General features: G+C 39.2%; 1 protein-coding gene and 1 long non-coding RNA gene across 3 annotated transcripts in view; one reads left to right on the top strand and one right to left on the bottom strand.

Annotated features, from left to right (window-relative positions):
- Window positions 1–5,300, bottom strand: part of LOC116444524 — a 41,809-nt gene extending 36,509 nt beyond the window's left edge. For both annotated transcript variants that reach the window (XR_004240362.1, XR_004240363.1), the window contains exons 1-2: window positions 4,673–5,300; window positions 630–741 (exon numbers count right to left, since the gene is read on the bottom strand). This is a non-coding gene — a long non-coding RNA (uncharacterized LOC116444524). The remainder of the gene's footprint in view (window positions 1–629; window positions 742–4,672) is intronic.
- Window positions 1–8,890, top strand: part of GALNTL6 (polypeptide N-acetylgalactosaminyltransferase like 6) — a 445,447-nt gene extending 436,557 nt beyond the window's left edge. Inside the window, exon 12 of the mRNA XM_032110017.1 lies at window positions 5,296–8,890. Coding sequence (XP_031965908.1) covers window positions 5,296–5,463 — 168 coding nt within the window. The 3' untranslated portion in view covers window positions 5,464–8,890. The remainder of the gene's footprint in view (window positions 1–5,295) is intronic.
- The last annotated feature ends 6,414 nt before the right edge of the window (window positions 8,891–15,304 follow it).

Here is a 15,304-nt window from a genome sequence, read left to right as displayed (position 1 = left end):
TGTCAGAGCTTCAGTTAGTAAAAAGTCCTGGTAACACTACTGATTTTTTATTGTTGTTGTTGTTATTAGGGTTTTTTAATGGTTTATCAGCAAGTTGCCTTGATTAAATATTTCACTAATAAACTCTGTATTCCATCCAGGGTAAGGATTTCTCTGAAGCACTGAGGATTCCTCTCACACATGGTTCAGTTTTCTTTGACCAGTGTGCCTTGCCCTTCACCTTCCTTAAGCTGAGGCTGATGTATCAGGAATTTTTTGCCAGATAAACCTCAATACTGTTTTCTAATTTGAAAATATATATAGTAGAAAACTAATTCAGAACCATTAAAAATAGGTTTGTCCTGGCACTTTTTCTGGGTGCCTACTTATTAGCTTGTGCCCTTTTACCTTATTTGTGTTGCAAATGGAGGTCCACTATAAGATTTTCCAGAAGTGTAATCCCTTTGAAAGTAAGGTATTACCTGTAAGAAAGTTAGAATGTATGGGGCAGATATTTAGAGGATATAAATTGTGGTGGTTGTATTGCTGCCTATCTGACTTTATAATGCCATAATAATTCCTTCTTGCTTCAAAACCCTTCCAACTTATCTTTTTGCCTACCCAAGCTGCAAATCAAAAAGCTTTCGTACCTTTAGCACTTCATTGTTGCTTAATGTAGCTGGTTCATAAGACAAAATGCAGGTCTGTAGCTACCCTCTGTAAGGCTCATCACCTTTGATGAGGACAGGGTGTAGCAGGTATCTAAAGAAAAAATGACATTTGGAAAAAATACGCAGTGTAAGTTTTATTAAATTCTCTGCACAGCTTCATTTTTAATTTCCAGAAGGCTGACAGGGCTCGTATAAAAATTCTCAATGCAAGACAGGCATTTCCATCTCAGCAAGAAACACCACAAAGTTTTGTTACAATGGAAGTACTGACACATTCTTAACTGTAATCCCAACCTGACAGCAAGCTGCTCAATTTGCATAAACCTTCAAGTTAAGAAACTGCATTGGAATAATAGAATTATGTATACATGGTTTTCTTTAGGCTTAGTTTTAGTTTGCTACACAGTAAGTATTTTTTTAATGTTTCCTCTAGTCTATTTCCTCAGATAAAGGACAGATTTATATTAGAGATTTCTGGTAGTATAGCTATACCTCCAAAAACCTTGTATATGATATAATCCTTTTCCAGCTTTGAAAGCATCTTGGCAATAGAAGTTTTACTGTTTTCCCCCTGACAAAACAAAACCTGGTCTGTACTAGAGCCCTTTACCTAGGGAATGCCATGCTACTGAACCTGCACCCTAAGTAAATACGAATAATAATGTGGTTGAGAAATAAGTGTTTCCTTTTAAAAAACAGAGAGCAGGTCAGCCACTCTCTTCTGTTCTCTGTGGCACCTATAGACACTGTAGCTACCTAATGGTCATGTCAAATCCTGCCAAAATTCTTCTCATACTTTAGGAGAAATCACCTTGCTAGTCAATGTCTTATAAGACGCCTAATATGAAGCATTTCTTACTATGTCATACTATTTCTATAAAACTAGAAGATAAGAGGTTTTTACTCATTTAAAGATGAGTCTCTCCTCATGATCATTTGCATCCTTGAGCCACTGATATAAAGTTATGGCTGTGAAGTGATTACATAGTGCTGCAAATTCAATTTGAAGCCAGGCACTATTTTCAGATTCCATATTCTTATTACATAGAAATCCTAACAACCTGGGTTTGGGTCCTGGCGAATAAAAACAGCTTAAATATTTTAGTGGCAAGTAGAATACATTAATATTTTACTTTGGGTAAGGACTGCTCTTCTGGAAAAAATTTACAGCCTATCCCCATTATGTGCACTTTGTTCCTCATTGCAGTGCCATCTCAGAGCTAGCAAACCACATTCTTTTCAGATGAATGAAGCCTAACCCTAAAACCACCACTAATAAACATGTGTCAAAAAACTGTTCTTATTCCCATACTGCTTAAACTACATCTGGGCAGCTATTTGAAAGTCTAGTAAGTCTGCAATATTAAGTAATCAATTTTCTTAGGACCAGTCTGAAATATTGGTCTTCAGCCAAGTATACCTTTGAGAAAACCCTGCAAGAAGCAATGGAGCAGAATAAATTCAAGCAGTACTGTTGTGGGTTGTAAATAGAAGAATGTGAGTATAATGCCAGGACAAAAAATATTGGCACCATATCAGTGGTAATGTAAGATGTTAGATAGATAGATGTAGATAATCTTTAATTATAAGATATTTGGGAGAATGACTTTAGCTTCCCAAGCTAAAGCCATTTCTTTGACTCTGATATTCCTAAGCATGCCAGAGCCAATGATGAGCAGTGCCTACAAATTTCTGTTCCTCTTAGTGAAGGAATACGCCTCTGGTTTTCAATGTAGCATCATTCTGGGCTGACAGGTAGTGCATTGGTTCTGATAAGGTATGATTCAGTTTATGTGCCACAGGCCCACTGCTGCTATTTGTAGAGCAGAAGTATCCAACAGAGGCCTGATTTAGTAGGTCTTTAAAAAGAAACAATTGTGCAAAATCAATTTCATTATATGGTAATTCTATCCTGAGCCTAGTGATTATGATAGATGCTAGACTGACAGCATCAAAAACTGTGCCCAGAAGACAGGGGTTTGCTCATAGTCTCCTGACAGCTTCAGGGACCAACTGTAAGAGTCACTTCACTTGTCACACAGGAGGTGCACAGAATATTCCCTCAGACAACCGAAGACATGACATTGTGATAGTGGCTTTTATCCTATGGTGTCTGTCCTGCTGAAGCTGCACTGGAGCTACCAACTAATCTCAGATAAACTACCACAGCCACCAGCTGATAATGACTTCCAGTTGCTCTTGACATTGGCCATAGTTACAGCAGTGACCTATAAGAAATGAAAGGCTCTGTGTCTCATTACCAATCCCCCTGAACTGTCAAGGCCAATTATCTTATGGAGGAGTTTCTCCTTCTGCAAATAATCTTCAGGCTGGCTTTCATGCAGAAGGAAAAAAATTACTCTGCTGTTTTCAGATGTTAGAAATGTCTCTACAATAGTGCTTGTGGTTTCTCAATATTGGTGTAAAGAGGAATTTATGTATTTCTCTTGTAAGTTCCTCTCTGGGATGCACACAACTGTTACCCCTTGAAGTCTTGAGCTTGTTTCCATTGAATCCATAAGACTAACAGGCTTTGACCTTAAATCAGCATAAGCTTGAGATGATAAATTAATAGGCCTTTATATATAGCTGAGTCAGCCAGAATTTTTTCCAGAGTGGTAACTCTGTCCATATTCTTAAAAGACACTCTTCTTTCCCAATAACCAGACTCTCTAAATAAAAGCACCAATAATGCTTCACTCAAAAAGTGCCTGCCTGTGATATTTCTGTAAGAAAGACCACCAGCTTTCTGGAAAGGCTGGAGTGTTTTTCATAGCAAGCTTTTAGTGCTGAAGCTGTTTCCTTTCTTCTTGTACCAGCTATCGTATTAAAGCTTCTAGTATTCCGACTTTGGCTTTGTAATAGCTTGGCTGGCCCCCATGCCCAGCTATACTGCAAAGAAAACCACACACCCCTTTCATTCAAGGTCCCACGTCAGGCAGGGTGGCCATTGCACGGTCACTGTGTCCTGATTTTGAGTAGTGCCACTCCGTCAAGCTTTTATTAGGACAGGAGGAGCTGGCAAGGTGCAGATGCGTGCCTGCACCACCCCAAAGGGTGCCTGGCAGTTCTTGCAAGCCCACCTCCTCCTAGTAGGGACACAATAGCCCTTTGTACATAGTACAGTTACCCCCTTCTTGCAAGCTGAAGTATCCTCCCTGCTCTACTTGTAGGACATGAGGCAAAGGTCTCTACTCATTTGGTTTGGTCCTGTCAGCTTTGATGGCATCCCTCTGAATTTCAATCTGGTGGGGGGGGTGTGTGTTCATCCACTGGTTTTGGGGAAAGGCCAGTGCTGGAGGTAAAACACAGTATGAAAGTCAGATGTAACACCATCCCTGTTAGCCAGAGCACAAGGTACTTTTGACTTTGTTCTTTATTGCATATATTAATTTTTAAAAAAGGCATTGTACTTTATCATTTTTTCACAAACCACAAATCAATGAATTTCATCTTTCCTAAATTAAAAAAAAAACCCCTTGATTTTTCAAAGTGGTTTTAAATAGCAGCTGTTTCTGTTTGTTTTCCTACTTTTTTTTTTAATGTGGGGTATTTTTAGTTAAAGAGAAGTTTCTATGGTTGTTGCTGAGCGCCCAGAGTACTTGTGTGAGTTTTTAATCAGTTGCAATTTGACAAGTAGATTTTTTTTCCCTCTCAACCTGGGCAAGCAGGCACATCCTGCATTAGTATTAAAATATTGGCAGGGTATCACTGGCATGGAGGGGAAAAGCCTGAATGTGGTTTACCAAGAGTAATCTGAAATTTATTTCAACAGATGCAGTATAGTCCCTGGAAACTTTCAAACCATCTAATGACTCCCACATCTGTCTTTCTCAAAACACTTGCCTACATGAACTAAGTATATTGAAACTACCTAACTCACACATACTCGACTGAGTAGTTTCTGCTTTAACAAAGATTCGCAGCCAGGTTACTTAGTATTCACTCCAGTTGTATGAAGTAAAATTAATAAAACTAATCATCGTAAATACACTTTTTAAAGCAACTTAATCCATGCTTACCCTCCCAAAATCTCCATATGGAGCTAAATCAGTGTTAGGATTTCCATCTTAGTAGGAGAAAGAGCGTATTTCAGTGCTAGTCTTAGCGAGGCCACAGGCAAAGTCTGCATTGAATGGGATGAGAACATTAATCCTGTGTCCATCTGTCCACCACTTCAGTTAATAATTCTTTTTTAACATCTTCACCAAGTTGAAGATTTTACAGCTCCCCCTGCCAAGAAACACAACACTGTCAAGAACAAGACTTCATTAAAAAAAACCCAAACAGATGCATTTTTCAGATTCAGACATTTAAATGGGCTCCAAGCAAATACATGGTATGCCAAGATATTAAAAGACGTTCTATTTTTTCATTATATTATGCCGTTGTTAGTCAAAGACCAGGTGGTGTCTCCCTCTTTCTTGAATCCCCATTTTCTTAAAGGATAATAGCCCAATAGAAGAAAATAGTCCTTTCTCTACAGCTTTCTAATAATAGCTGTAGTTATTACACAGGGTTAGTGCACAGAGACCACAAAATCATTTCAAACAGGGCTGTGTTAATCCATGTTCTGTAAAATGAGAACATCTCCAATGATTTGGCATTTGCTACTTAATTCTATTTTTTTTTTTCATTCCTGTAGGACAAAACTTTGTTCCATCCGGTAAGCAGCAGCTGCATAGATTGCAACCCAGCTGAGAAGAAGATTTTCATGAACAGATGTGATCCTTTGTCTGAAACTCAACAGTGGACTTTTGAACATATTAATATGACCGTTTTAGAAAAATTTAACAGCAAGGCCAGTTCCTAGAAGGAAAAAAAAGGAAAAATGAACACACCTATTTACGTAGAGACTGCAGACTACATTTTCGCCAGCATCTGGGTCAAAGGAGTCAGGAATTAAATTTCCTAGATCCAGGGAATCTGTTCTGAGGATTAAGAAAAAGCTACAGCAAGAGCCAGCAGGCTGTCCTTGTGGATATACAGTATCTGGAGAACTTGGCCAAGAGCCTCACCGGATGCTGCTGAGAACTTCAGGCTGAAAATTCCCTTGCTGGTCAAGGGAAAAACTTTGTTTAAAAACTGTTTAAAAGTACTCCAAGTTAATAAAGTAAAACAAAACTCTAGAGTTTCTCAGGTCAAATCCTGCTGTAGTGAGTAGCTCAGAACAGATGCTATAATTTGGGATGGGTTTATGGTGTGCATGACGCCTACAGGAACCTTAAGAAATCCCAGGTTTTAGAATTAAACATGCTGGTAGAAGAATAATGGTGTCCCAGCACTCCCTAGACAAGATATATGCTCTGTTGACATTCTCTTAATAAAAGGTTGGGTTAAGCAGGTTTAACCCTCAGAACTGCTGCAATTAAATACCTCCCTTTTACATTCCATTCATTACCAAAATAGGAATGGTAGAAATCTTAGGGTCTAGAATTACACTGTAGTGAAGCATGAAATAAACTGTATGGTTTTGCCCTCACACTTCCCCCCTTCAGGAAAAATAAAGCAAAGCAATTAAATTTCTATATACGATATATTTAGCAATCGTGATTCAAATCCCATTGTCACACAACGTGAGATTTTTTTTAGTGACAAATAAAACAGCAGCAGCTGCAGCATAATGGAAGGCTTGTGGACTAGCTATCTTTTCTAAAGGTAGAATCCTTACCAACATATAAATTAAATGGAAAATGGGAAAAAATTCAGGAGGAGAGTGGGAAATAATTGCATATTGCATGCTGAACTAGGTTAGTCAAATTAATACTGGTATGCTGCCATCACCTAAAAGCATGTTGACTCCCTGCAGTGCAGCTTAAAAGATCTTGCAGTGCTCTTGACACATAGGAGTGGAGAGAAAAATTGACAGGAAATCAGTTGGGTGGTTTCAGAGTTTTTGAAATCTGTGGTGGAAATCATGTGAACTTTCCAGAGTGCATAAGTGAATGGTATTGTAGATGTCATGAGGGAGGAAACAAGAAATGCAAGCAAGTCACACATTACAGTATTTTGGTACTTTAGGCACAGGCACCATTCAGGGTAACACAGACTTCCATCACACTGATGATCATGATGGGTCCCTCAGACCCATCAAGCTGTTGGAGAGATAGGCCTCTAAAATGTCTTAGGGAGGGTCTCTGTGGTTCTTCTCAGTTCATACCGATGTGTGGAACATGACTGATAACTTTGAGATTGTTCAAGGTAAGAGTGAGTATAAATTTATATCAAGTACATATGTGGCTTTTGCTTGAAAGATGAATCCACAGATGAAAGCACCATAAATGCAGATAGATCACATCCTCTGTGCCGTAACTCCTTTCAGATTCCAAAAATAACATTTGTAATTAAGTTGCTTATTTTGATTGCTGGTGAGGTGGCTGACTAACCAGAATACTGATGTGCAATCTACCCTGTTTTAAGGGAGTGGAGTGACTGTGTTTTGTTTATTTCTCCTTAAGCTCTGCTTATGCACAAAGAGCATTGATTGCATCCAGAGGATGGTTCTAGTACCAGTGTGCTATTTTATGGCAGCATCTTGTAGTGGCAGGTCATATGAAAGTTTCATGAGGGGGATGAGGTCCTGTAGCATTCAGGATGCGTGCACTTGGGAAATTGTGAAATTTTCAATATATTGAGCAATTGCTGCAAGTTATTGAAGAGATCTTTCAAATAATTTAAAAGGATGTGTTCATAGAATTCTCATTTTATGATTTTAAAATAAGTGAGCTTGTTTAGGTATTGTTGAAATTTAATTTGAAGATATGGTATGCTGGGGAACAGAAGCAGTAAGGTTTATGGCATGAGGATACTTCAGGTTTGTTCAGCTGTCAGTACAAAGAACCAGCCTAGCCACTGCAAGCTTTCCCAGACAGGGTGCTCACAGAATCATTTATTTGCAGCCTGATCATGAGGAAAGAGGGTTTGGGAAAAGAAGAAAATGGCTGCCTCAAATATAAATGCAGCCCTCAAGCTGCTGATTGTAACTGGCCCCAAACTGTCAGTCCTGGAAGCAACCCTGTATGCCCAAAATAGAGAGGCAAAGGAGGATTGCTAAACCAGAACAGATTGGTAGGGTTATATCGTTCCGTGTCTGACTGCATCTCAGTGGTCTGTTTTTGAGATGTCTGATGGGAACTAGGCTTCTGTTAGGGCAAAGAAATTCTATGCCTTTTACAGCCCTTGTTGAGTCATATTGCACAGCACTTTACACTGCCAAAGGAAGCCTTCCACTTGCTTGTAGCTGATCACAAATTGTATACTCTAGCAGCCCTTGTCAGAAAACAATCCATATGACTAATAGGTGTTGTGGGGAAAGAGAACAGTCCTTGCACAAGACTCCTCCAACAAAAGTTTTATTAATAATAAATGATCATCGCTACCTTTCAGTTAAAGTCTGTCTTGGGTGTTCTCCAAAGTTTTCCACTGATAAGAGTATTTTGTTACTAATTTTTCTTTAATTCTTCCTGCAGCCATATCTTTTCCACCCAATAAACTTCTGAACAATTTGATAGGTTGGAGAGATGTATCTTCCTCTCATATTTCTCCAGGAGCATTTAACTCTAGCACACATTTCTTCAAAAGACTATGAAATTTCTTCACAGAATTTTTTTGAAGTACCAGGTAGTTCTGGACATAATTTAAACATAGTGCACAGGTGGCATTAACTGATGTGGGCTCATCATTTCAGTGGAGCTATACTGATTTCCCCAACTAATGACTTGCTTCATGTTTTTTCAATTAATTATTTTATGGCTTTAATCAAGATGTCTGAAAAGAAGATCTTTGTATCTTTAGGAGTTCAATAACATATACCCTAAATGTTTTCCATTTAAGGTTATCTAGACTTTTTTTTTTTGGCCAGCAAACTACTACAACTGGAGAGGGGAACTGGAAGAACTGAAATAAACTCCAAGTGTAACTAAAACTCTAAAATCACACATCTTTCCCTGTGTGTATTCCAGAATTAAACTAAACAGAGGCCTTGGGGGACAGGGCTCAAAGGAGAGAGGAGGAGCTGGGAAACAAAGCCTTTTATGTGTGGGAGAGCAGTCTTGTTGCAGAGACATGACAAGACTTCACTTTTCATTGGCCACAGTCTTACTTCAGAAAAATGAGATTGCTTTAGAGCAAATGTTTCTGCAACAATATGGATATTTTAATGATATCATGCATTATTCCTGAGTGTTATCCGTATGAATAAATGGTCTCTAGCTGGTGAACTAAGTCTGCCTCATGATAAAGACAGACTAAGCTTGAAAGGAAGCTGACAAACATTTGACAACCTTTGATTACTGGCAATTTACCAGGCATCAATGTCTCCAGTGACCTTAATGAAATCTTACACCACAGAGGATCATAGAAGAAACGTGTATGAACAGCTTGACCAAATTGATTAGACAGGTTGTACTTCTGCAGGAGTGGATGTTACCTTTTTTAAAAAAAAAACAATAATAATCACAATTCATTTGCATTTTTACAGATAACTTCTGCAAGGGACTGAATGAGGGGGACCCTTTTAGCCTGCCTGGATGGATTGGGGATGGAGCATTTTATGAAGGAGCATTTTAGGGAAGCTTTCAGTGTGGCTGATGCCAGGGGTGCATCCATTTGCTATTTAAGGAGCACCTGTAACGCTGTTAACCCAGTGCATTTCAAGAGAGAGTACGTTTAAAAAAAGTGGTTTTATTTTTCTTTTTTAATCCATCAAGGTTGTTAGGGAAATAATTTCAAAGCCCTTGAAAACAAAACAAGCTGATTAGAAGTAACTTTTTTATAGTTGGTATTAGTATTATAATGTTCATTTATTCCTTTGTTTAACCCCCTTCCAAATCTGTTCCATATCCTCTTAAAAAGAGCATGAGGGTCCAAGAGTGCTTTTACATAACATTTTCAGGATTTTGTCCTGTCTGAAAATCTAGAAAAGCCTTTAAAAAATTAGGAAATATAAACCAAAAGGTAAGAAAAAAACCCAAAGAAAACTACCTGTTATGTCTAGTGTACCAAGAGATTTTACTAAACTTATGCTAAAATAGTATCTTTCGACTGGAAAATTATAGATGAATAAGTAATAGAGTAATTAAATCTTTAGTGTGTAGTGCTTTCTATTTAAGATTTTTAATTCTTTAAAAAATGTAGTGAATTTGTGTGGTTAGTTGCTGATAGGTTGGTTTTTTTAACCACATGTAAGACATAAATCTGTTCTTAGGTCTGAAATATTTCTCTCCTCGTATTTCCTTGTTATAATTCTGAATGCACTGGATTTAAGAAGATCCAAACACATGAAAAATACCTCTAAAAGGTAAGAAACATATGTAAAAATAAATAATGAGAAAGTTTAGCTAGAGATGTTCAGAGAAATGCATAACGTTTCCAAAGCTTCAGCAGCATTCAGAAAATACATTTGCTCTGTGCAGTGGTTTTCTGTTCTTTCAGTGTATCATTAATATCACTGGAACTACTCCTGGGGCAGGACTTCTGGAACTGGTGTTACCAGCATTTGGACAGCATGGTGCCAGAGGGAGAAAAACATAGGAAGAGCATCTGAAAAAATTGTGTTCAAACACTGAAGTCTGGTATGCCTTAAGATATTCCTTGTTTATAAGGTTCGTGTTATCTTAGTATTTTGTTCTTTTTTTACAGGACCTGGCAGTGCAGTAGGTGCTTCAGTAGGCCTTATGAAAACAATGCAGATAACAGGGGAACAAAGAGGACGTGGGTTAAAACAATAATAATTTGTGGTTACCTAAAGATGTGTTTACCACAGCACTGTCCAGCAGGTTAATTATACAAAAGAGAAGTTTGCATGTTTTGTGTGGCCACTTTGTTAGGTGCCCAGCTTCACAGAATAGATGAATGAGAAGGAGCCTTGCCAAGTGGGCCAGCAGAAAAGCTTGTACTCAGTAAAAGATGTAGAAAAACTCAATGATCCATTTTAGAGAAGCAGATGAATAAGACATTGAGATAGATATCAGGGAAAGTATACAGAATGTGAGGGGAGCTGCAGTGAGGCAAGTCTGGTGAATGATACTATCTTAAAGATACTAAAACATAGGAAAGGAAAACTCGGTCCTCATTAACCTTAGTCCTCATCAATCTTAGCAGGATCCCTAATACTGTCAAAGTATTAGTTGATTTAATTAACTTAATCCTTCATCTCTCCTACTAAATGACTCAACCTGGAAAGAGCCGCAGTCCAAGCAAATTTCTGTTGATCACTCTGGAGCATCTAATCGGCAAAAGATACCACTAGGCACAGTTTAGTCAAAAACCCCAACTGGCACCCGAACTAAAACAATATTATCAGCCCAAAAGATCTGCAGGTCTCTGGCATCCCTCCATGAAAAAAGATTTCACTTGCCTAAAGGAGTGGTTGATGGTAATGATCCTAGATTAAGAAGATCAAGAATTGTGAGCTTTCAGGGAGGTGAAAGGCCAAATGCTGAGATTAGGAGTTGGCAGTTTAATTGAGAGAGGAAGGAGGAAATAGGTGGTAAAAGGGAAAAAGTAGGAATCAGGTTTAATTCCACGTATGAAGGAAGTATGACCTACAAGGGTCAGCCACTGATAATTTTGGATACCTCTTCATTGCAGGGCTTGCATGTTTATCTCCATCACAAATATTCAGGATTTGAGAGGCAATCAAGTCGTCTTGCAAGGACTTAAATTTAGAATAAAGAGAACTGCCTAATCTGAAATGTATTGATTGTGAAATATGTGATAACAACAGAGAAAAGCTTTGCTGGACCCCAAGCTTGTTATGAGTTTTCCACCAAAGGTATGAGTGTGTGTTCCTGAGGGTACTCTTCGGATAGTATGTAGAAGCAGAACATTATGGTCCACTGTTTTACCTCAGTTTCTTATTTCTCTCTATCTCAGGATTTTTTGAAAGAAGGGAAGTGTTTAGCTAAATTTTCCTAGGAAACGTCAACTTGGATTGGTGTGAAGTAGCTCTGCCTACTCCCTTTGCGGATCAAGATAACAAGTCTTCTCTTTGGACATCACATACAGCTCTTAAAAAAAAGAACATTGTGGCTCTGCCTTCATGGCTCCTTGCAGCCTTCACCTCTTTTAGGCATTTCAGTTATTTTAGAGATTTTTTTTTCCTATTTGGTGTTTCTTCCCTTCTGCTGACTCCTTATCTGGTTCTCTTTCTTCCCACCTTTCTGGTCTGTGCCAGAGGTGTTTCTGCTGTTGCAGATCCCTTTCGTTTCCAGATAAGAGCAAGTAAAGCTGCTTTGATCTTGACTTGGCAGAGCCACAAGCCAAGATCTTGCCTCAGGGTAGCTGGCTTGTTCTAGCAGAGGGATGGGGAGGAGAAAGGCACCTGAGGAGAAGGGAGAAGTTCTGTTGTTATGGGCCAGTCTCACTACAGCTTTTGTCCATGGAAGAGTTATAGCTCATAGCACAGACAGACAAACATCTTTGAGGGAAAATGTTGCATTGGTGACCTACTTTCTCATCTGTTTTCAAAATTCAGTGCTGCCCAGAGAGGGGAATATGTAAGAACAGGAAGCATCTATTTCAGTGGATATACTTTGTACAAATGTTTAGAAGCAGCTGAACTTCTTCTTGACTTCAAGTTTTTAACTTTTGATTATCCCTATTGAGCTAACATAGATACAAGAAACTGAGTAGAATTATTTTTAAAAGTGGTTTGTATAAGCCACCAAGGGGTTATAAAAACTTTAACTGAAGGCATTATTCCAAATCTGAAGTGGATGTGTAATCTGTGATGAGTATAGGTTAACTTCTAGTCAAGCTGCAAAGAGTCAGAGGGGCTTTATTTACAAAAGGAGAGAGATTGTCCAATGTGCAGCAGCCTTTTGCTTACAGATGTACAGGGCTCTAGTTTATTCCCCAGTATATCAGCAAAATCAATATCTATAATGATTCCCATTATCAAAGCAACATTTGCAGAGGTGGCAGTAAACCACCACCTTTTCCTTCCTACTAGAAGAGAATCCTTTCACTGGTTTCCTGTATGCCTTTATGGACCCCCAGAGTAATTTATTTGTAACCTGAACATATGGATAAAAGTTATACCCTGTCCCTTCACTAAAGAAGTTCCTAGGCAACCAGAGTACTGGTGTAAAGGCTGTAAAAATGCTCTGTCCAAAGGATTGTCAGACAAGCAACAGGGATTTCATACAAAAGAAAAATAAGACCCCCTAAATGGACATGATCTGGCCATGTGCAATGAAAGCCAACTTTATTTTGGGCTGCATCTGATGCAGCGTGGCCAGCAGGGCGAGGGAGGGGATTCTGCCCTTCTGCTCTGGCAAGACCCCACCTGCAGTGCTGCATCCAGCTCTGGGGTCCCCAGCACAGGGAGGACATGGACCTGCTGGAGTGAGTGCATGTTGGGGAAGATGAAACAGAAAAGCATTGTAAATATGATTGCCTGACAAAAGATTTTGGGAATATGAAAACTACAGGCAACATCGAAATGAAAGCCACTTTTGAAATACCAGGTCTTAGTTACTGAACAACTAGAAAACAATGGTATGGCCACTGAAGATAATCCCCTCTTGATGGAACAATACCCTCTGCTTGCAAGCGGGTCCAAGGGTCAGAGCAGACCCTACTAGCTCAGCAGAAGGGGTCCAAAGAGTAGTTTTTAGAAGTTAAGATGTAACACTCTATGGTAATATAAGAACTCTTATAGGCTGTATGTAAATGCTATAGGATTTGTATCTTGTATTAGATTGGTTAGTGACAATTAGAATATTCAGTACAGAAGATGATTTATTGTATTGTAACCAGGACTTCAGACACTTCCACCTCATTCCTTTCCTTCCTTACTTCCACTCTTGCTCTTACACCCTCTCTCTCTCTCTCACCTGCTTATTCTCTTGGGCCTGCTCAGAGCTGAGTCTGGCAGCTCTGAGCAGTGCCCCTATACCCGCGCCTTTACGATAAACCCCATGTGTCCCAAGACCTGCCTATAGAGATCTCTCCGTCTCCGTCCCGACCGAACCCGTCCGAAACCTACAAGTGCAGAGCAGGGTCACCAAGTTAATTAGAAGGATGGAACACCTCTCCTGTGAGGAAAGGCTGAGAGAATTGGGATTTTCCAGCCTGGGAAAGAGAAGGCTAAATTCTTTACTGTGAGGATGGTAAGGTACTGGAATGGGTTTCCCAGAGAAACTGTGGGTCCCCCATCCCTGGAAGTGTTGAAGGCCAGGTTGGATGGGGTTTTGAACAACCTGGTCTGATGGAAGATGTCCCTGTCCATAGCAGGGCAGTTGGAATGATATGGTCTTTGAGGTCCATTCCAACCCAAACCACTCCATGATTCTAAAGTTTGTTTTCCTTTATTCCTGTCATATCAGCCTCCAAATTGCAGCTACTGCTCTACATCGAAACATGTCGTGGTAATTTATACCTGGAAGGATTATGATGCATCAGGCCTCTGCTGCCAGTTTTTTCTACAGATCTGCAGCATGACTATATAAACCTGTTCTTTGGGGTTGGAGATTGTTCTGCACAGTTGTTATTCTGGCAACGGTTACATTCCTTCTAACTTTGGCAGGACCTGCAGTTTTCCACCTCACACTCTGTTCATATTGCCCAGCTTTCCAGGTAATGTGGTTCATTGCGCATCTCCCAGCAGCAGTCCAGTCGACATACACACACATACACACACACACATATGGTTAACAAGTGCTAAGTAGCAAAATAGAAATATGTGATCCCTTCTGAGCCTCTGAGATGCTTCTACTTATCAACTAGTCTTTCTGATGATCAGAGTATTTTCCAGGCATCTCTGTGAATAAACACACTTTCCTGCAGGTATCCTGCAAAATATCCATTTCTCTCGCTTTTCTGAGAGTCTGGAATTACAGCCTTCACTTGCTGTTAAACAACATTCAGGACAAAACATTTCCTGGCAATTCAACTATTATAAACTATATGTAAAGGGCCAAGAAGAACTGGAGACAACTTTGTGTAATCCCTGTCCAGTGTCCCAGTAGACAAGACAGCCAGTAATTAGCTGGGCTGATAGGCAGCCAGTAGAGATCAATCAACAAGTAAGATGGAGTTGTCTAATTTTCTGTGAATCAAGGTCAAATTATTTGGTTATTGTGATTTAGGAAATACAGCTCTCTAAAAAAATGGGGAAAATATTTTCAGATGTGTGCATTTGAAGTATTATACAATAGACTACAATTACTAATATATACATTATAATAAGTAAAATGAAAACATACACTTCTGTGCTGACTAGTCTGAGATAGTTGGCTTAGATGTTACTAAACAACAGCTGTAGAAACTTTGACCAACCTGCTGATGCATTAATATAATGTTTTCAGGACATGCTTAAAGGATTTACAGAGAGCACATGCCTGTAAATTTCTGGACTGTAAGTAAGAAGCTGAACTATGGAATAAAAATTATACACCTGTCCTATTTTATATTTGGATGTATTATGTTACAGAATACAAAGTAAAAGATTGCTGAACAGCAGTTTCAAAAGAATTACCATGATCTGAATGAATAAATACCTCTCAGAAGCTACAGCATAAAATTTTCAGTTTGTTGTACCTCTCCTGCTGCACTGGGTGGGTGAAGAACTGGACAAGGCCAACCAGCTGCAGGGCTGCCCAGGGCCATACGGCTACTCCCATTCCTGCAGCTCTGGCCATGCCAACTGT

The sequence above is a fragment of the Corvus moneduloides genome, chromosome 5 (assembly GCF_009650955.1).
Source record: "Corvus moneduloides isolate bCorMon1 chromosome 5, bCorMon1.pri, whole genome shotgun sequence".
Classification (NCBI taxonomy): Eukaryota; Metazoa; Chordata; class Aves; order Passeriformes; family Corvidae; genus Corvus; species Corvus moneduloides.
Note: the sequence above shows the minus strand (reverse complement) of the source record. Positions and strands in the feature narration are given on the sequence as shown.